The sequence below is a fragment of the Octopus bimaculoides genome, chromosome 4 (genome assembly GCF_046866305.1).
Source record: "Octopus bimaculoides isolate indiv1 chromosome 4, ASM4686630v1, whole genome shotgun sequence".
NCBI lineage: Eukaryota > Metazoa > Mollusca > Cephalopoda > Octopoda > Octopodidae > Octopus > Octopus bimaculoides.
The window spans coordinates 11,919,374-11,942,085 of record NC_142931.1 but is presented as its reverse complement, the minus strand read 5'-3'; the positions used below and the strand labels follow the sequence as shown (position 1 = coordinate 11,942,085).

Here is a 22,712-nt window from a genome sequence, read left to right as displayed (position 1 = left end):
AGAGAGAGAGAGATCGTCCAGCTGACTATCGCACACTCTCTTCATCTCTCTCCCTCTCTCTCTCTCTCTCTCTCCCTCCTACCACTCTGGTTCTCCCAGTTGTTCTCTCTTTTAGCATCCTCTCACATTTGCTCTCTTCCATTACTCTCTCTCTCCTCTTTATCATTTTGGTTATGCTGTTTCTATCTCATTTCCATACCAACAACCATCATTTACTGGCTCTTGGTCACGTACTTTCTATTCCATCCTCTCGCCAACAACCTTTATGTAGCTGTCTGCTGCTACTACTACTTATCACGTCCTTGCTCCTATGACCTTGACCTTCTTTAAAGCGGAAAGTAATTGTGCAGGTGTGTGTATATGTATGTATGCATATATATATATATATATATATATATATATATATATATATATATATATATATATATATATATATATATATATATATATCGTAAAATCGTTTCACTTGCGCTTCTACACATTATTCGACCTGCAAGAAGTCTAAATTTCCCTAAAAGGTGACGAATTTGTCACGGACGGTTTGCTCTGGGCTAACCTGGGCAAAACAACGACTATAGTAAATTGTCAAAGTAGGCCTTGTGCATTGCCAGTATCAAACTCGCTTTTCCTTGTCAGACAAAGGCAAGGAGAGTGCTTGACGTTTGCGATTCCGCCAAGATTATTTTGATCGATGTGGTTGATGTCAAGCTTGAAATTTTGTTGCGATTACGTGAGGAGGAGACGGGGAGAATATCAGGGAGTTCGATTCTGAAGGAAATGAGATACGAGAGGATAGGTATATTTGGTGTGGTTAGTGTACAGTTTGCCAATTAAGAAACAAAAAACATGAGATGCTGTAGCAGTAGAAGAGATAGAGAATGGCGATAAGTAACCATTGTATGTTGGTGAATTTGTGCCAAATGCCAAATGAAATTTCTTCTGGGTGTAGTCTGAAATATTTGTGTGGAAGTAGTTGTGGCATCTGAAATATGGAGACTTATTGATTACCATGAGAAATAATCAGATATGATGTCTAGAATTTATAACGTTTGAGGGGTTTGGGTGCGTGTTATTTATTAGCAGAGAGAATAAGATGTTGTGTAGCGATTCTCTTGTTGTTGAAATAAACTTTGGTGTCTTGTTCTCCTCGTAAGATGTTTGTGAAGTTTGTTTTAGCAGTGCATGACTAGCTTTAGCAAACTTCTTTGTGCATAGAAGGCAGAGTGAAGGCTAATATCTGCGTGAGTGTATTTAGAATTATAAGTAAACAGCGAGGTCTGGACTATACAGTTTGAAGATGATGGAACGAATACCGCCAATATAGGTCGCTATGTTGGACCAGAGAATGATTTCAAATTTAACGATTCTGTGTATATGGTGATGAAGCAGGTGAGGCCCAAAGAAGGGTGAGGTTAACTTTTATGTGTACAAAATGGAATTAGAAGCAAAATAAACAAACAGTGAAGTTGACGAATGTCTCTACAGAAATGCCACAGCGTTAGAATCTTGAAAATGGTGAGCGAGAGTATTCTAGGAAATTAGTAAAAATCTTTTTAGACAAGGAACTAGAAGGCGCTGCTGCAACTTGGGAAGTGTGTGTGTGTGTGTGTGTGTGTGTATGAGTGTGAGAGAGAGAGAGAGAGAGAGAGAGAGAGATTTATAATGAACATTGCAAGAAGGTGTCTTTGCTTTCATGTTGGCCGGTAGCGAAGTTGGTCGGAAGCGACCAGAAGCGTTTCTGCACTTCGTATGTTTGAGTGCATGGTGTGAACTTAGTGGAATAATAAGGATAGCTTTGAGGGAGACTTACTGAGTGTGTGCAATCTGGAGTTGAATGAAAAGAGGGCACCAAGTGTGGACACTCTTTCTGGGGAGATACTGCTTATAGACACCACGATTGTTGAGAGGTGAAAAAAAGGAGCGTGTCGCAAAGTTGATAGAGAACTTTTTGGCAAAAGACTGAAAGGACCGGTTAAGGTTTGGAAGCCAGTAGAAGTTAAGGGTTGTGAAGTGTACGGAAGCATCCCTCTTAGTTCGAATGATGGTCTTGCGGGTATCACGCAACTGGGTAAAATATGCCAAACAGTATATAGCGGTAGACGATTTTTTCCAATTGGGTATTAAAACTTACCGTAAATTGTAAACGATATTCTGTGCGACGAATTAACTACTTACGGCTGTAAGTTTTGGTTGTATGTGTGGGTGAATGTAAAGTTATGCCTAAAGATTGGTGTCGGTCATCTGTCTGTATAACCCTGTCCAGTCGGCTGAGTCAAAGTTCTATAGGGCCTGGAAAGTGGATGGCATTGCATAAGCATGTGGATATGTGGTGGGTAGTCGAGATAAGACGGTGGTCAGATCATGGCAACAACTTGACAAAAACGTTTCAGTTTGGTCAACATTGTTATCTACCTATATCACTTTTGGGTGATTATATTTATAGGCTTGCTTGTGGTAAGATTTGTTATCAGTAAGTCGTAGCTTCCATAGTTGGTTTATACTGACTGCTGTTAATGCTCACTATTGCACTAATCAAGGGAGACAATTCTTGATTGCAAAAACACCTTGTCATAATGTTTTTAGGTCAGTTGACTCAAATGTCACTTTCTGTTGACTTGATCTCGGTGTACTTTTAGAAGACAAATGTAACGTTGTGATGATGAAACCGTTCTCAACGATGTTATAGATGTAAGGGAAGAGATTGTATCATTTGAAAATCAATAGTTGTACACAAACTTAACGATATCAAAATTTACATCTTGCTCTTTACAGTCTTAATACACGTTTTTTTTTTTTCTTTTGCTTAAGTTCAGTTTTTTCTTTTTCGAGGGAAAGGCTTATCTTTTTCATTCTTTCTTTCTATTTTTTTTCCCTTGGGTTCACCATTTTAGTGGGAGAGACTGATTTTTCTTTTTTAACTCAGCTTTTTAAAATTTTTATTTTTATCTTTTTAATTTTTTTTTTAAGAACGTGAGGCACTAAAGTTGATATAAACCGTTCAGGTGGGTCACTAGATGCATTCAGAAGTCTCTGTTACCCAGATAACCTGTTTTGGTCCAGATCAGCACTGATGGAATAGACCTATAATCAAAAGCATTCAAAGCTGCAGCTGCAACCATTCTGTCTTTCTCTTAGGCATTGTTTATCTTAGTGTATATTATCCAGTATGGTTATCTGTTTACTTGATGGGGGACATATAGCTGCTATTTCTAGTAGGGTGATCAACCATGTGTAGTGACTCCCTCGTTAACTTGTCCTAGATGACTTAATCAATGCTGATGTTCGTTGCAGTGAGAGTAAGGCCTCAAGGAGTGTTATCTGTTGGTAACAAACAGCTTTTCTTAAAGGCAGATGGCATCACATTATAAGAGTATAGCAATTAGTAAATGTGGAAGATTTGTAGAAGCTGGAGAAAAATGATTCAAATAGGATCTGTAGGAGGTACCTGACATGACAGTAGGTGGAGTTGAGAGTGGACAGGCATTAAAGTCATCAGTCAATGTGTTCAGGAGAGACAAGTGTACTGGCATGGACATAAAATGTGAATGGATAGTACTTCCTGGATTAAAACTGCTCCTTTGGCAGTGGGTTTTTTTAATTATTTTTTCTCAAGAAAGACCTGAGATGATATAAGATTTAAATCACTGCAGACCCATCCAATCTGTGCCATAAACACTGGAGCAATGATATCTGTTGACTAAGTGACTCCATCACTCAGATTGAAATAATGAACAGGCTCAAGTTCACTTGAGTAATGTATAATCTTCAAAGATGTGTTCCAAGAATTAAAATGGTTTTCAAATATATTTCTGAAATAAATCTAAATTTTACTACATTTAATTTATTTAGCTTACTAAGACCATTCATCTTCATTATATTTTAACATATTTTATTTTCTTACTTCAATAATGGGAATTTAGTTGAATATTTTATTAAAATAAAATTTAGTATTCCAGACAAAATTATATGTTTGCTAGCTGGGTAAAAATAGGCTTTACAAAACAATATAAACACCTTCCAGACCCCAAATTTTATATTTATTTTTACATGTTAGCATTAGCTTCTTAGACAAGCACATACTTTATGGTTATACATATGTATATATAAGAGCATGTTTCTAAGAAGTTTTTCTTCCCAATGATTCTGGTTTCCACTCCATTACATCACATCTTAGGCAAATATCTTCTACTAAAGACTCGGGTTAATCAATACCCTGTGAGATGAATTTGGTAGATGTTTGATAGATGAAAACTATCCAGATGCTCATCATACATGTATTTGTATGCTTACCAGTGTAAAACTTGAATATCTCAAAAACATTTTGGTATTTATAATTTGATAAATTAAGTTTGAGATTGAAATAAGTACTGAAGTCGGTTGGTTAAAAAGTCTTGAAGGCAATGCCCCAGCATGGCATTTGTCTATTAACTGAAACCAGTAAAAGAATAGAAAAACAGTCTTCATTACACTGACAACCATAGCAGACAATATTTGAGCCAACAAAGGAACTGTGGTGTAAATTTACTTACCTACTTAATCACCCTTAACAAACATTTCTACCATTTTAAAATTGTGAACCACATATTCTCGGTGTGAAATCTTATAACAGCATGCTCTAAATAGACAGTGTGGCTGCAGCTAGAATGCTGACTGAACAGTTCTTAAATTGGCTACATCCCAGAGCAGGGTTAACTGGGCCTTCTCAACAAATAACAACTATCTTAACTGAGAAAGGTAAAAATAATATAATTTACCTTGAAGCAGAATGCACAAGTGGAAGCATGAATGTCTACATTTGTGAGTAGTCTAGCATCTTAAATATCACCATCTTGTAAAGCATTCTATACTTGTTCATAGGTTTACATATTTCTCACAAATAAATAGGTTAGGTTACGTGATGTACTTTAAGGCATAAAATTAACAGAATTGTTACAATGTTGGATAGAATAGCACACAATATTTTTTGCAATTTTCAGTACTCTGAGTTCAAATCCTGCCAAGGTCAACTTAGCATTCTTTCTTTTTGGGGTCAGTAAGAAAAAAAATACCACTCCAGGACAATGGATGAGTGGAATTGCTAGAAGGTCAGATGGGATGCCTTGCAGTATCTCTTCTGACTCTGCATTCTGTTTTCAAATTCCACCCTTTTACAGAAAAATGGTAACAACTTCTGTCAAGAGTTGTGACCAACACATCATGTCAGCTATTTGAAAAACTATGGAAATATAACTTCCTTGGTTCCACGTAAAAATTAACTGCCCACACGATATACTTTCATTATAATGAAATAGATATTCTGCAACACCAACTGGCTGCCATTCATATATATACATGTAAAGCAGCAAGCTGGCAGAATCATTAGCATGCCAGACACAATGCTTAACAGCGTTTCATCTGTCTTTATATTCTGAGTACAAACTTTGCTGAGGTCAAGACTGCTTTTCATCCTTTTGTGTTGATAAAATAAATACCAGTTGATTTTAGATGTAAAATATAGCTCCATATCATATAACTATAAACTGCTAATTAATAAGGTAATCTTAATCAATTCTTGAATATTATCCTGTTAATGAGCAGTTTACAGTTATAGAATATATAGATACTAGCTGGCCCTGTGCCATCAAAAATGACAGCTAATTGTAGTATTATATATATATATATATATATATATATATATATATATATAGATATATATGGATGGTAAATCAAATTAATACACTTGTCAGTGTTATCTACCGGTTGTCTTTTAATGTGACATCATCATTTGTTACTGAAAGAACGCTGGTTCACACATTCACATACTACCCTTCTACACACACACACACACACACACACACAAACACATACACACATATACTCACACAAAGTTGAAACGCTCTTTGATTTTTCTTTTCGGCATTGAATGTTCACTATCTCACTTCCATTGCACACACACACACACACACACAAACATTCACTTACCTCCCTTTTACATACAGACACACATACTCACACAGTTGAAACGCTCCCACTACCAGTTTGCCATCACCCCTTCCTTCCTTATTCATCTATCACCCCTTCCTTTCTCATTCATATGTTGTGACAGAGAAAAACACAAGAGTATTATTATAGTAAATGTTTTTAGTTTGAATCTAAAATGTTGGATTTAGTCTTGGTAGCTTTCTGAATTTCTTTGTTGAACATGGATCCCTAGAAATCAGAGCTTGGAACATGTAACTCCAGCCTTTAAAGCATTTGTAATTTCTCTTGTTTGATTGAGCAATTTTCTATGAAGTTTTTTCAAATATTTTCTGTCAATTTTATTGTAAGTTTATTTATTTCTTTATTCACAGAGAATCTACTATATCTCTCTGGAATTCTACATGGGGAGAACTCTGGTCAACACCATGGTCAACCTGGGTATCCAGAATGCCTGCGATGAAGCCATGTACCAGGTAAAATTTTTCCCAATTATTTTCTTTCACTTTTATCGTTCATTTAAAACTAATTTATTTTTAAAAAGAATCTGACATTAAGAATGATCTCTTGTATAAATAATAATTTTTTGCATTAACACATTAACACAAAAGTTGTATGTCGAATCACCTTTGTCTTGATTTCAGCTCAGAACATAAAGGCCTTCTTTATGAATATTAAAAATACTTCAAATGCAAAGTAAAATAATTTTAATTTTATAAGTCTTGTGAATTTTGGTTCTAAATTCATTTACTTGCTTCCAGCCCAAGTAACAACACTTTTTTCCTGTCCTGATTCTCAGACAAAGGGCAAAACCTAAAACTTTAGCTTATATGCTCTTTATGATTAACTTTGACCATCACCTCAGTTTCTTCAGAATCATCTTTGATATCATGATAAAACTGATCAGCTGTTATATTTTTTTTAAACAGACAAAATAAAGAGTCAGTCAGTAAAAAAAAAAAAGAAAAAAACTAATAGAGAAAAATAAATTCAGATTCTTCCTTCAGATGAAACCTGATTTATTTTTGAAATTAAAAAAAAAATCAAGGTTATAAACAATAAAAAAAAAAATCAAGGTTATAAACAATAAAAAAATTATTAATACATACTAAATAAATATTTAAATACACCTTGTCAATTATTCTTCCTTCCATTACTAATCAAATGATCCAAATAAGAGATATTTGTACAGTAGTGTGAACAAAAACTTACAAGTTTATTAATATTATCCACATCAGACAAAATGCTTACTGGCATTTCATGTCTTTTCATTCAGAGTTCAGATGCTGCCAAAGTTGACTTTGTTGTTTGTCCTTTCGGAGTTGATAAAATAAATACCAGTTGAACATGAACCGATTTAATTGGCTAGCACCCTACCCATAAATTTCAGGCCTTGTGCCTAAAAGTGAAATTATTATTACCTCTGCCTTAGCAAAGGTGGAGGTATTGTTTTCAGTTATGTTTGTTTGTTTGTTTGTCCGTGGACAAGATATCTCAAGAACTACTGGATGGATTTGGATGAAACTTTCAGGGATGTTTGGCCTTGTGACTGGCACAAACTGATTAGATTTTGGGGTCAATCCAGTACCAGACAAGAATTCTAGATTATTTTTCCTGTTTTTTTTACTTAATTTTTGAGAGCAGTTGGGTTCATTTTTAGTATTCTTGTTTGTGAGAGCAGTCAAGTTTATTTCAGATATTCTCATTTTAAAAATCATCTCTGGCTAATCATTGAGAGGACGTTGGAGTTGCCTTGGTGGAGGTCTGTGCTCTCTGAGTGCTCTTATTATTAATAATAATAATAGTAATAATAATAATAATTGGAAAATTAACCTCTTACAATTAAATATACCTTAGAAATACATTGAAGCTTCTATGTGATCTTTCAATCGACTTGAAATAGCAGCTGAATTCTCTCAAACTTCACTCTACTGTCTTAAAAAAGGAAGTCCACATACAATGTAGTCCTATATAGTGGCTTGCCAGATCTTATCAGACCATCCAACTCATGGAAAGCAGGCATTGACTGATGTTGATGATGATGGTCATGGCTAGAATGTCTTTGGTCATAGGGCGTAAAAATGTTTCAGCAGAACTTATTCTAGTTAGCAGTTTCTTTTGTAGTGTGTCTGTTAGTATTGATGTGAGGGAGGCTTAATTGTGAAATTCATGCCTTTTCCAGACGTATTTCCAACATAAAAGAAATAATTACAACCAAAACTCACCACAGCTGCCACTCACAGTTAAAATAAACTATCTTATGAGGTAGAATAGCTGAAGTATATATTTCAATAGTTTAAATAGTAGATATTTTAATAGATTTAATAGCTGAAGTATGTATTTTGATAGTTTTATTAGCTGAAGAAATATATATTTCTGCATGAATAAATGTGGCTGACATTGGTTTAAAGCTTCAGTGGACAGAGTGTAAACTCTCAAAGCCTGGCCCCTCTTTTCAGAATCAGAAAATACTTCAGTCCTCAATAACTGCTAACCCTTTACCCTCTGCAAAGCTTAGGTGAAACTCACGATGAAATTTTACCTCCACATTTGTGATTATACTGCTGCTGTACAGTTAAATATCTTAGACCACACCCAGAGATTAGCATAAAATCTCTCGCAGATATGGTCAGTCTTTGACCCACAGATGTGCTGTCTTTTCTTTGTTTGTTCTACTACAATGGCCTCTGCTCTTTGGAGCTGGTTGCCATCATACCACACTGCTCAGGCACTCTCAGCTTACTTGTCACTCCTTTTGTCATCCCATATTGTGTCTACTAACCACTTCACTGAATCCTTCCTCCCCAAAAATTGTCATCCCTCTGTAACTCATTCTCTGCATGTCTTTTCTACAATTGTCAGTTTCCAGTGATCTCACTGGTCCCAAGAGATCCTGTAAAGTCATTGGCCACTGCTCCTTCCTGTAGACCTATTTGATTTACGCTTTTAACAATTACAATCTACTGTATTTCAGTAACAAGTTCACACACAACCTCTTCTATGCACACATGCGCGTGCACACACATACGAACACAATGTTAGCTCTTTTTCTTTCATTTAGTTTTAATCTTTAGAATTAAATGCTGAATTCTATTTTTCTAGCTTGGACTTGATATTGAAGAACTAGAAGAAGTGGAAGAAGATGCTGGTCTTGGTAACGGTGGCCTTGGTCGTCTTGCTGCATGCTTTTTGGACTCAATGGCTACTCTTGGCCTTGCTGCTTACGGATATGGTATCCGTTATGATTATGGTATTTTCACCCAAAAAATTAGCAATGGCTGGCAGGTAGGAAAAAATATTTATATTCTATTTCTTACTTTTTTTTTCTAACCATTTGGTTCTTATATTGGATTCTATCCTTCTAATGGTTTTTCTTAATTATTCCAAAGATTGAAGAGCCTGATGACTGGCTTCGTTATGGAAATCCATGGGAAAAATCTCGTCCAGAGTACATGCTTCCTGTGAACTTTTATGGTCGTGTTGAACACAATGAAAAGGGTACCAAATGGGTTGATACTCAGGTAAATATCATTGATGGTTATGATTGACTTGAATCCATTGTACACGTGCATACACATGGATAGAGTGATTGATTCTTGGTTATTTTCCAGTTCTTTTGCTATTATTTAGCAGTAATATCAAATATTTGTGTTATTATATTGTCCTAGATTACTCTAAAATAGAAATTTAATAACCAGTATTCATAATATGGGCCAATACTGGCCAAAACCTAAGTATCAGTATCTATAAAACAGAAGATGTTTGTGTGTGTGTGTACGTGAATGGGGGTTATGCACGTCCACAAATTAGCACGCATGTTGCTCCAATTTTAGGAGGATATTGTTCACGACCCTATCTGTGTTTTTGTCAACTTTTTCTGACAGAGGCACCCGCGTATAGCTGTAAAAATCGATAAACTTTTACCGATTTTGAAGTTTGTTGACATGGCGAAGTCAAATCTGTGCATACGCGCGTGAAGGAGAGAGAGAGAGAGAGAAAGAAAGAAAGAGAGGGAGAAAGAAAGAGAGAGAGAGAAAGAAAGAAATAGTGTGTTTGTGACAAGGGGAGAAACAGTGGTTGCCAAGCGTCTAAAAAAAGGAAAATGAAAAAGTGGAAGAGGGAGACAAAGCGGCTAAGGACAAAAAATTTCTCTCACCAAGACAGCGTCTAACAAAAAAAAAAAAAAAAGGAACGAACAAGTGGAAGAGGGAGACAGCGTATTACGAAAGAAAATGTAGCTAAGGAAGACAGAGTAAAATGCATTTTTTTTTCTTAAACATGAGATATAGTTTCAAATATAAGATGTTTTTGAAAGACACTATATTCTATAATAAGATTATATATACTTTCTCACACAACAATTCAAATATATTTATTTTAAATCGTTCATCTTTCTCCCCCCTCTCACTCTCACACATACGCACATATACTACTTTGGGAGCGAAAGAGTTTTGTTTATATTTCACAACTATGAAACAAAAACGTATGTAACAATTTGTCAGTCACCCCACCCCAAACCCGTTTTTCGGACCACAAAGGGGGTAATTTTTCAGATTAACACCCGAACGATTTCCACTAGGGTGTTACAATTAGGATTAGGGTTAGGGTTACGGTTTTAGGGTCACAGTTAGGGTTAGAGTTAACCTAGAAGGGACAGGCTCCTTATTTTTTGGTTAAGGTTGTTGGTAAGCTTTCCTAAGTTACTCCAATCCAGATCCCCAATGCAAACCTTCAGATCAACCTTCTCCTATGCAGATCTCTAATGCAACATTTAAAAAAAGAGTCAATAAGTGAAAATAACCAATAAACGGATTCCTTATGGGATTTCCCAATCAAATTGCCAGCAAACCATTTTCAGCTAAACCAATTTCAACGGATTTCGCTCAAATCTGATGTCGATGTTACTTATTTTGGTTTGAAATAAAGGACTTAATCATTTAATAATCCTAGCTTAATCCCGAGCAGCGCCGGGTTATACTGCTAGTATATTATAAAAAGAAGAAAGCTAAAATTTTTTATAGTATGTAGGGAGCTCATAATTCAATCTGATGTTTAATTTGGGGTCCAAGAGAGTCAAAGACATTATACTGATAGAAGATTGTCCTTCCATCATAAGACAGTTAACATTGCTAAAAACGTTTTGGTGCTTTATCCAAGTTATTTAGTAAAATTGCTCTTTCCAGGGACACAAAAATATATCCTCAAATAAGAACTTTGAGTTGGTAGTTATTCACACATATCTGTCTTTGAGTTTGTCTTTCACTGCTGGCAACCAGTAGAGGTTTGTCTATGTTCCCCATAACCTTGCAGTTCAGCAAAAAATGTTCAATAGAATAAATATCAGACTTAAAGATAAGTACTGGGGTTCATTTGATTGACTATGCTCCAACAAGGCTGTTGTCCAACGACTGAAACGAGTAAAAGAGTAATATGTTAAGCAAAAACTGTTAAGCTGGTATTTAATGTAATGCAGAAGGAAAAAAAATTAATAACACTTATGTAGTGATACCATTAAAATATTATTAGTCTTTGAACTAATGTTTTCTTCTTGTTGCTGCATAAGTGTTATTAATTAACAAGACATTTTTCATTACTACATTACGTAAAAGTGTAAAGGCCCTCTTTGGTCCCCCTCTGAGGCACAAGTCTGGGCAAGGTTGTTTATGGAAGACCAGCAGTTGCCCATACATACCAGCCTTCTCTCTCTCTATGCCACTGATGTTATCCAAGAGAGGCAAAAACTGATACAACTTGGCACCAGTGTTGTCACAACTCATTTCTACAGCTGAGTGAACTGGAGTAATGTGAAATAAAGTGTCTTGCTCAAGAACACAACATGCAGCCTGGTCCGGGAATCAGACTCACTACCTCATGATTGTCAACTGCTATTATTCATGCAGAAGGTGACTCCGGGTAATTTGTCTGTCATTATGATCAACAAAACATAGCCATAACATTATTCATCATCATCATTATTGTTCTCTCTTGATATGTGTTATGCTTAACTATGAAACAGAATCAAAGACATAATGGAAATTTTTAGCAAACTTAAACCGTGTAAGACGATCAATGACATAATCAAAATCTTTAAGTTTTGAGTTTGCACATTAAACAGCCTTAACTTTAGAATGAAAGTGAAGATATAACTGAAATCTTTTACATTATGTGGGGACAATAAAGATGGCAAGCTGGCAGAAATGTTAGCATGCTGGGCAAAATGCTTAGTGGTATTTCATCTGTCTTTACGTTCTGAGTTCAAATTCCGCTGAGGTTGAATTTGCCTTTTATCTTTTCGGGGTCGATAAATTAAGTGCAAGTTGCATACTGGGGTCAATCTAATCGACTGGCCCCTTCTCCAAAAATTTCGGGACTTGTGCCAAGAGTAGGAAAGATAATGAGGGGACAATCAATAAATTTATGTACCAAAATGGAAACATAAACATAAAACAAAGCGGCGAGCTGGCAGAAACGTTAGCACGCCAGGCGAAATGCTTAGTGGTATTTTGTCTGCCGTTACGTTCTGAGGTCAACTTTGCCTTTCATCCTTTCGGGGTCGATAAATTAAGTACCAGTTACGCACTGGGGTCGATGTAATTGACTTAATCCCTTTGTCTGTCCGTGTTTGTCCCCTCTATGTTTAGCCCTTTGTGGGCAATAAAGAAATAAGAAACATTTATAAACCATGGAGTTTCTGTGGGTCCTGCTTGTATTTGTGAATCTTACAAGCAGTCATTTTTCATTATTTTCAAACTTTTCCAGAATATTTTAAACTCATTGCAAACAATTTTTTCTTTAACTAAAATCATTTTATTTTATTTCATTTTTCAGTTAGTATTTGCGCTTCCTTTTGACAACCCTATACCTGGTTATGCTAACAACACCGTGAATACACTGCGCCTGTGGTCTGCTAAGGCACCCAACAGCTTCAACTTAAAATTCTGTACGTATGACTCTATTGTTTATGTTATTGTTTTCTTTATTGCTATATGCAAATTGAATTGTAAATCACTTCTGTAATTAAGATTGATGTGTGGGGGTTCCACTTTGGTCACTGCCACTCTCTCTTTTATAATGTAGCTCTACATATTTGCAATGCATTCAACCATTAATTAGCAGAACATACAAACATTTAATCTTTTTATCCTGCCTACTTTAAATTCATATTGTATGCATGTGTGTGTGTATGTGTGATTATCATTTACATTTCATATCCCATTTTAAACTAGCATGGGTTGGATGGGTTGTCATGGTCTGAATTGGTTCTTATTTAGAATTACTGCCTTCCAAGATGGATCAGAGAACCAGGTCTTACTCATATATCACTTTTTTTGGCAGAGTTTCTATTGCTTGATGCCCTTTCTAACACCAACTGCTTAACAGTGTACTGCATGCATTTTATCATGGCACCAACACTACAGAGCTTGTCATGTTCTGGACAAAACTAAAGAAGCCTTGAAACCTTGACTGGTCTCTACTCAATTTGCCATAACTTTACAGAAAGGTATACTGGATGCATTTCATCATGGCACCAACATAAGTGGTTGTCATGCTCTCTGAGAAAATAAAGCATCTTCTCAGCTCTATGTTGTCTCTATTTGTTTGCCAATAATAGTTGAGTTAGTTTTAACATATTTAATGCAATGAACATCTAATTAGAATTGCTTATCAGTATGCACAAGCTGATTTTAGGTACACCATGTCTGTGTGTGTGTTGTGAGAGCCAGAAGAGTTGGCAGTAGGAAGGGTGTCTGGTGGTCTTAAAGCACTGCTTCAGAGATATTGTCTAACCACCCATACAGGGTAATTGAGGTTCATTTCTCTTTATGATGAGTTTATTGTACAAGCTTTAAAGTTTCAATATTTTCTTTACAGTTAACAGTGGTGAGTACATCCAAGCTGTCTGTGATAGAAACCTTGCTGAGAATATCTCCAGAGTCTTGTATCCAAATGACAATGTAAGTAACTGGACAATTGTTCTTTAATTTTAATAGAAAGGACTTTTCTTTCAATCTCAAATTATCTACGGTATTCCCCTGCTGTGATGGATAGAAAATTTGCAGAAATAGTACAATAAAGGAAAAGATATCTTAAAGTTTTTTTTTCTTTTACTGGTTCATGTTTTTAGACTATAATCATTCCACAGGGTTTTAATTAACCATATCAACCCCCATACTGTTACGTATTATCTAAACCTATATTTACTGAAGTGCTAAAATCGAAAATAACCCAATACACAAGAATGGTCCGTCAATAAATACACTTTTCTCTGTATTCTGGGATTATTTTCTATCTTATATTTGATAAAGGAAAGCTTTCCCAAAGTATAATGGAAACATTAAACAACCTATGTATACAATAGCTTGTCTTAAATACTTTATCCCATTTCTCATTTGCTTTGGTGAAACGTCTTAAAATTATTTATATCATTTACATATTGCAGTGTTTTAAGCAAATTACAATACTTTTTTTATTCTATTTTGTATTTTATTTTTCCTTCTATTCAAACAAAATGTTTTTTCTAATTTCTTTTAAACTTCTCCTCTTACTTCCACAGGTATTTGAAGGTAAAGAACTCCGCTTGAAACAAGAATACTTTTTAGTTGCTGCCACTCTGCAAGATGTCGTCCGTCGTTACAAGTCATCCAAATTTGGTTGCCCAGATGCTGTTCGCACTTCCTTTGACACCTTCTCTGATAAGGTAGAAACAATGTTCTTTATTTTTGTAGAAACAGAATATATTAATGCTCTTTAAGTTCTTCTTGGCAGTATATTTCTTTTGCACTTGAATCTCTCTCTCTTTCCATATTACATTGGTCTTTCTGTCTTTCTTCCTTCCATTAAGTAAAACACCATCTGTAGCATATCAATGTCCCAGCTAAGTGAACCGGATTAAAATAGATTAATGTAGCTGTGCAAGTGCTCATGATCTAAGTTCATGATTCAGGACGACTGGATGAAGCTATAGTAGTTAATATTTAATTTGGATCTTTGCAGGCTAGTGATTGGGAAAACATTCAAAGAAGGGGAGGAGAATTAATAAATCTAGGATAGGAGGGGTAGAAAATTGAAGACTAAAGAGTGGTAAGTGGTAAAGAAGTAATTCCATCAATTCAGTTAGAGGAGGAGGAGGAGGAGGAGGAGTAGTAGTAGTAGTAGTAGTAGTAAAATAAAAAAATAAGGAGAGGGAGGATAAATTTTAATGGACCAATGATTTTAGTGTCTGAACGTGGACTTGTCTATCAATATATCAGCTTGGTAAGTAGATAATGTATGAACACTGCTCCAACATGGAAAAGGATTGTGCCTCTGAGATTAGCAACTGCTAAGGTATATGTTGCCTCTTGAACAGAAAATAAACCTTTGGGATTTAGTTTTGTTTATATCTAATGCAAAGGTGGGTACTGTTAATCGAAAGTTAACTTTGTTAACCATTAATCCATTGAGTGAAAAGCAGATTGTATGATGCGTAGGCTTGAAAGAAATGAAGCCAGTATGCTTCACTGTACATGCAATATTGGTGTGCATGTTCAACAGAGTGTAAGCATCTTGAAAGAAAGGTTAGGCATAAGAAGCATCAGATGTGGTGTGCAAGAGAGACAACTGCGTTGGTATGGTCATGTGATGCATATGGACAAGGACAGCTGTTTAAAGAAGTGCCAATCTCTAACTGTGGAGGGAGCCTGTGGTAGAGATAGATCCAGGAAGACATGGGACGAAGTGGTGAAGCATGATCTTTGAACTTTGAGACTCACAGAGGCAATGACCAGTGACCAAGACCTTTGGCAATATGCTGTGCTTTAGAAGACCTGTCAAGCCAAATGATATCATAGTCATGATTGATGCTGGTGTCACATAATTGGTACCTGTGCTGGTGGAATGTAAAGGGCACCTTTCGAGCGTTGGGCCTCATGGAGGCAAAGTGGCTGAGTTTCCTTTCGTGACACTGACAAACTGTCTCTCATCTAGGCTAACTCTCTCCCTAATTAGTTGGGCTTTGACTCTCTCTATGACTTTCATCACCTGATCCAATAATTTGATACCTCTAATTATTTCTATCTAAAGCATCACCTTTACCTTTGTGGCACTTGGCTGTGGTGCTGCTACACCAGTCATTGGGTATGACTCCTTCGAGTACCTCCTGGTTATAATAATCATTTTGTACACCCAGTCTGATGAAAGACTATGTATTCAAGTAAACAATCAGATTGTGTGTGTATGTACACACACACACACACACACACACATGTAAACAATCAGTTTCTAGTTAATCAACTAAAATATTAACCTCATTATCTGCCTCCAGTTTTACTAAACTTCTAATTTTTCTCTTTTTCTCTTTGACAGGTGGCAATCCAATTAAATGACACTCATCCTTCATTGGCAATTCCTGAGCTGATGCGAATCCTTATTGACGTCGAGTGCCTGCAGTGGGATAAGGTATTCCTTTGCTTGTCTCTCAATCTTAAAAAATTAGATCCAATAGTTGGAAGAAGTAAGGATGAGGACATTTTATATAAGAGTGTATGTGCACAGAGTTGTGTTTGCTGTTTTGTGAGACCTATACCAAAATGCAAAAATAGATATTAGAGACAATTGTGATGATGATGATAACAATCAGTGTTTTTTCAACCAGTTTTCAACTTATGGACCCTTTTGATCCCTATTTTACTTGAATGGACCCTCCTAGCCATTCAATGTTTAAAAAATCCTGTTATATTTTCATAGACGACTGGCACCCATGCCAACCTTCCTTCATTGGACACTAAACTCTGCTTGCGAAGACCTGTTGGGGCAAGTGAAATTGAAACTGAACCAAATTCAATAACTGGCACCCGTGCCAGTGGAGTGCTAACAGCACCATCCGAGTGAGATCACTGCCAGAGCAGCTGTCTGGCTTCCATGCTGATGGCACGTAAAAAACACCGTTTGAGCGTGATCGTTACCAGTGTCGCCTTACTGGCACTTGTGCCGGTGGCACGAGAGCAAAACATTTGAGTGAGGTCGTTGCCAGTGCCGCTGGACTGACTCCTGTGCAGGTGGCATGTGAAAAACACCATTTGAGTGTGGCCATTGCCAGTATCACCAGACTGGCCCTCGTGCCTGTGGCACGTAAAAGCACCCACTACATTCTTGGAGTGGTTGGCATTAGGAAGGGCATCCAGCTGTAGAAACTCTGCCAGATCAGATTGGAGCCTGGTGCAGCCATCCAATTCGCCAATCCTCAGTCAAATCATTCAACCCATACTAGCATGGAAAGCGGACGTTAAACGATGATGATGATGAAGAAATTGTATACAAAAATAATTGTTAAAATATTTTGTGTTTTGTAGAAGTATATTTGATTTATTGCACATAAATTTTAACAACAAAATCTTTTATGGACCCCCAAGGGCCATATGGACTCCAATTGAGAACCACTGATGGTAATGATAACAAGATAACATCCATTATTATGTTAAATCTCTATGGTGTCAGCTTCTATTTAAGTTCTGTTTCTATTTTGTCCACTATCACTTGTAGCAATCTTTTTTTTTTTTTTTTTGTTTAGAAATTAATCATTTATATTTTCCATTCTGCTGTTGATCGCACATTTCACCATTTGCTTTGGCTGTGTCATCTACATATTGATGACCAAATGTCATCACATGTCCTGTTTACTGTGTTGACCTCCTCAACAGGGAAATTTATGATAGACAAAGAATGAGGCATATAAATACTGAAAATCACAGCATAATGATATGACACACTCTTGATGGGTTTTTTTCCCCCCCTTATATATTTCTTGCTCCTTTCATACCCTGACCTCCCACCCTCTCTCTGACTGTTTGTCTTTCTTCCCTCCCCCACCTCTGAATCCATTGGTGATTTCAAAATGCCTGACCCATGCAAGAATGGGAAAACAGGCATATGCAGAATAGGTGATGATGATGATGGCAGCTGAAGCCACAATGTAACGGTATGTGGTCCATGAAATAAAAAAGGAGTGAGTGTGTGTGTGTGTGTGTGTGTGTGCGTGTGCGCGCGCGTGCGCGCGCGCGTTATCTCAACAACAAATTTGTTTTAGATTTGTCTCCTAATCTGCAACATTTCTATTTGTTTAGGCTTGGGACATCTGTGTTAAAACTTGTGCTTATACTAATCACACTGTCCTACCTGAAGCTTTGGAACGTTGGCCTGTGTCTCTTCTTGCAAACTTATTACCAAGACATCTTGAGATCATGTATGAAATCAATTCTAGGTTTCTTGTTGTAAGTTTCCTTTCATTTTTCTCTCCAGGATCACAATTTCTTTTTTTTTTTCAGTAAATACCACACAACAAAATATGTTTCCACATACACACACACATGCAAGCATACATGTGCGCGCACGTGTATATTTGAATATTTTATATTGCTGCCTGATTGGTGGCACATAAAAAGCACCATTCAATTTTAAATGAATTGTTTAAAATTTTAAAAACAAGATTTTCTGCATCAATATTTATAAATGGTTGGCGTTAGGAAGGGCATCCAGCTGTAGAAACTCTGCCAAATCAGACTGGAGCCTGGTGTTGCCATCCGGTTTCACCAGTCCTCAGTCAAATCGTCCAACCCATGCTAGCATGGAAAGCGGACGTTAAACGATGATGATGATGATGATGATGATATAATGTATAATTTTCAAAAAGTTAGAACTGAAATGCCAAATTTAAAAGGTGAAATTGTATTGTGTCCTTGGTAAGAGATAGGCTTAAATTTACAGTATCTGCTCAACTGAATATAGAGGTATCTCTTCCAATTCAAGGTGGAAAATGATGATGATGATTTTGCAATTTGTATTGATTTCTGAGATTTATGAACTTATAACTAACCAAGAAAGTTACTTTACCAAAAAACCCTCTGATTCCTACAAGACCAGAAAGCAGTGGTCTTACATAGTCTACTACTCTCTTGTAAATTGCTGTAAAATACAAGTATAATATAATTACCCGAATACATTCTGTTGCAGTCTTATATTACCTTAATTATTTCTTATTTCAGGATGTAGCTAAAAAATACCCAGGGGATAATGACCGTATCAAGAGAATGTCTATTGTTGAAGAAGGTCACGATAAGAAAATTAATATGGCTCATTTGAGTATTATTGGCTCACATGCAGTGAATGGTGTTGCTGCCATCCATTCTGATATTATTAAAACAACAACGTAAGTACTTTAAAAAGTTTAGGCAAGATCTTTAGTAATTCAGAATGATTTGGTGTATATGTCGTGAGAATCTAAGAAACAGACAGTGGGAATATGCAGAAATTCTAGCTAAATATGTAAAGCATTGGTTTACTTTAATTCTTTCAAGAACTTTATTGTCTTATTTCTATCAGGTTTAACAGAATATTTTATTTCTTTATATAGCCAAGAAAGAGAGTTATTGTTTATTTCATATATGTGTTGGTATTACATAATAAATACCCATGCTGTTGCCATGTAAAAACCACTGGTGCCAGTGCCACATAGAATGTACCTGTGCCACATAAAAGGTACCACCCATGCTGGGGTCACATAAAAAGCACCCAGTACATTCTGTAAAGTGGTTGTCATTAGGAAGGGCATCCAGCTGTAAAAATCATGCCAAAACAGACAATTGGAGACTGGTGTAACTCCCTGGCTGGCCAGCTCCTGTCAACCCATCTAACCCATGCCAGCATAGAAAACGGATATTAAATGATGATGATTGGAGCTGTGCGTGGTTGCTTGAGCTGCTAGGAATAGCAATCAGATTCCCTCAAATTTTATCCCTGATGTCTTAAAAGAAAGAACACTTTAGGCAATGTAGAATTAAATACCTTTAAAAAGATAGGAAGGTCATGACTGGAATTCCTTTTATCTACTAAATTAAGGCTTCCTGGGCTAAATATTGTATCTATAAGATTTTGCTATGACTACTAAACTGACCCTTTAAGATATTTATTTCAGTGTGTGTTGGTGAAAATTGTGATATTCAGCCTTATGAAAAATAGTTAATCCCATGGATCATTTAAATACATTTTTTTTCAAAACTTTTATTCTTGCCAGAATTTTTAAAATGTCATAATCTTGAAATATATTAACCAAGAATCTCTTTTATTTCTTCAGTTTTAAAGATTTCCATGATATGTTTCCTAAACGCTTCCAAAATAAGACCAATGGCATTACTCCTCGCCGCTGGTTGCTGCTGTGCAACCCTGGACTTTCTGACGTTATTGCCGATGTGAGTAATTTTATTTATTTTGTGTATTATTTTCTAAGTAAACTTTCAGTTTAGTTCAGAATTGCATAATTGTTGTTCACTAATGTAAATTTAAGCTAGATTTCTTTCTTCCCTTAGGTCCAATCAACTATGAAATAGTAGTGGTATTATATATTCAGAATATCTAAACAATTTATTACTCAGTTGCACTTGTTTGACAAAGGATTTGATCAATGAGATCATGTGTTGGGACTAAAATGATTACATCATAGTAGTGTCACAATAGCCAGTAAAAACTACACATTGCATTGTTATATTAACATTTTTATTTTATTATTATTTTGGAGTATGTTGTTATTCAACCTAATGTCAATCTTGAACAAGCAGATCTATGGATAAAAAGCATTCAGTCATGACTATTCCATCCTTCTCTTGAGCATTTCCTTTTCTCGTGAATGACAGAAAGTTGTAAGTCATTGATTAAATTAATTGGAATTTAGTATTAAATTTATTATGTCATGGCAGCGAAACATGGGCTGTGACTGCTGAGGACATGAGTAAGCTTGCAAGAAATGAAGCTAGTATGCTCCACTGGATGTGTGCATACATGACAGAGTGTAAGCACCCTGAGAGAAAAGTTGAACATAAGAAGCATCAGATGTGGTGTGTGAGAGAGATGACTGTGCTGGTATGGTCATGTGTTACATATGGATGAGGACAGCTGTGTGAGGAAGTGTCACACCCTAACAGTGGAAGGAACCTGTGGAAGAGGTAGACCCAGGAAGATCTGGGATGAGGTGGTGAAGCATGACAAATGACTGAGACCTATGGAGATATGCTGTGCTTGAGAAGGCCCAGCAAGCCAAGTGAGAGCGTAACCATGGACTATGCCAATGTCGCATAACAGATCCAATTAAGAGTACCCTTCAATCATTGAGCAATAAACTGTGCTTGAGAAGACCTCTTGAGTCAAGTGAAATCATTGCCGTGGCCGATGCTAGTACCACCTGACTGGCACCTGTGCTGGTGGCACAGAAAAAGCACCCGCTACACCCTCGGAGTGGTTGGCGTTAGGAAGGACATCCAGCTGTAGAAACCTTGCCAGATCAGATTGGAGCCTGGTGTAGCCTTCTGGCTTGCCAGTCCTAAGTCAAACCATCTAACCCATGCCAGCATGGAAAGCGGATGTTAAATGATGATGATGATGGTATATGTCACACTGTTAACAGGACACATACACAGTCAGTTAAATCAGCTGATGTGCTCTATATTATTCTATAATAAAATTTGAACTTGTGGTCAGTTCAATGTGTTAGCCTTACAGACAATATCACCTTTACATTGTGCATCATATGAAAAAATAAATTAGGTATTAAGTTCCAAGATTTAGTACTTTCTTTCTCAATGACTTGTGAGAAGGATATTGAATAATGTAGTCCTTGGTAAATGCCAAAGAGAATGATGGAATGGTCACCACTGGAATGTCTTTAATCTAAAGATCTGCTTGGTCAGATTAAACAACATGTTCCAAAATAACCCTTTCTACTATAGGCACAAGGCTTGAAATTTGGGGGAGGGGACTAGTAGATTACATCGACCCCAGTATTCAGCAGTTATTTTATCGACCCCAAAAGGATGAAAGGCAAAGTTGACTTCAGCGGAATTTGAACTCAGAACATGAAGATGGATGAAATAGCACTAAGTATTTTGTCCATTGTGCTAACAATTCTGCCAGCTCACCACCTTGACATGTTCCAAAATAACAATAAACAAAGCAGTGATATAACAGTGCGTGTGTATTTTCAATGATTGTTGTGACTCTACCATGATGCAGTTATTTTAATCACTTCAAATAGTCTTTTGTTAAACTGTCTTTTGTCAAACTAGTACAACTGAGGAACAAACATGTTTACATATACTGAATATATAATTTGGTAAGTTCTGGGGTGGTGGAGAGTGCAGAAAGATAGGAATCTTTGAAATATTTTACGGTATTTAGTTACATCCCTGTAAGTTCTGACTTTAAAACTGATTACAAAATATTGTATGTCTTTCTTATTTTATCTGTTACTTCCCCAAAGTAATTTACCCTATTTTTGACTTTGGAAAGCATTTATCATGATTCACCCATATAATTAGCATCATGACAATGCTATCTTAGCATTGGCCTCTCCAATCTATGATTAACCGGATATCATCATCATCAACCTCTGGAGATTACTGTCTCAAGCTGTAGGGTTCACTTGTTATATTATTGGGTTGTCCAGAAAGTTTGTGCTGATTTATAGTAGCTTACCTTTCGACTTATTTGCCATGAAACCACCTCAATTCTGGGAAGAGGGTATTTTCAAGTTAAAGGAAAGATGGAGACGCATTGTGCAACAAAATGGTTCATATTTGGTTGATTAAAAATGTAATGGCAAGTATTTACTGACCTTTTTCTTTCCTTTAAAAATCGGCACGAACTTTCTGGACAACCCAATACTTTATTCCTAACAAACTGATGAATTTGTCTATTACAGTTAAAGTTCAGAGTTATCTTTTCTTGCTTTC

At 36.2% G+C, this 22,712-nt stretch overlaps 1 protein-coding gene across 1 annotated transcript in view; it reads left to right on the top strand.

The window, feature by feature from the left end:
• Positions 1–22,712, top strand: part of LOC106872185 (glycogen phosphorylase, brain form) — a 40,211-nt gene that overhangs the window by 8,239 nt on the left and 9,260 nt on the right. The window contains exons 2-11 of the mRNA XM_089350280.1: positions 6,333–6,434; positions 9,061–9,243; positions 9,348–9,479; positions 12,787–12,898; positions 13,831–13,913; positions 14,513–14,656; positions 16,303–16,395; positions 18,060–18,206; positions 18,978–19,141; positions 20,066–20,180. Of these exons, the coding sequence (XP_089206406.1) occupies positions 6,333–6,434; positions 9,061–9,243; positions 9,348–9,479; positions 12,787–12,898; positions 13,831–13,913; positions 14,513–14,656; positions 16,303–16,395; positions 18,060–18,206; positions 18,978–19,141; positions 20,066–20,180 (1,275 nt within the window). The remainder of the gene's footprint in view (positions 1–6,332; positions 6,435–9,060; positions 9,244–9,347; positions 9,480–12,786; positions 12,899–13,830; positions 13,914–14,512; positions 14,657–16,302; positions 16,396–18,059; positions 18,207–18,977; positions 19,142–20,065; positions 20,181–22,712) is intronic.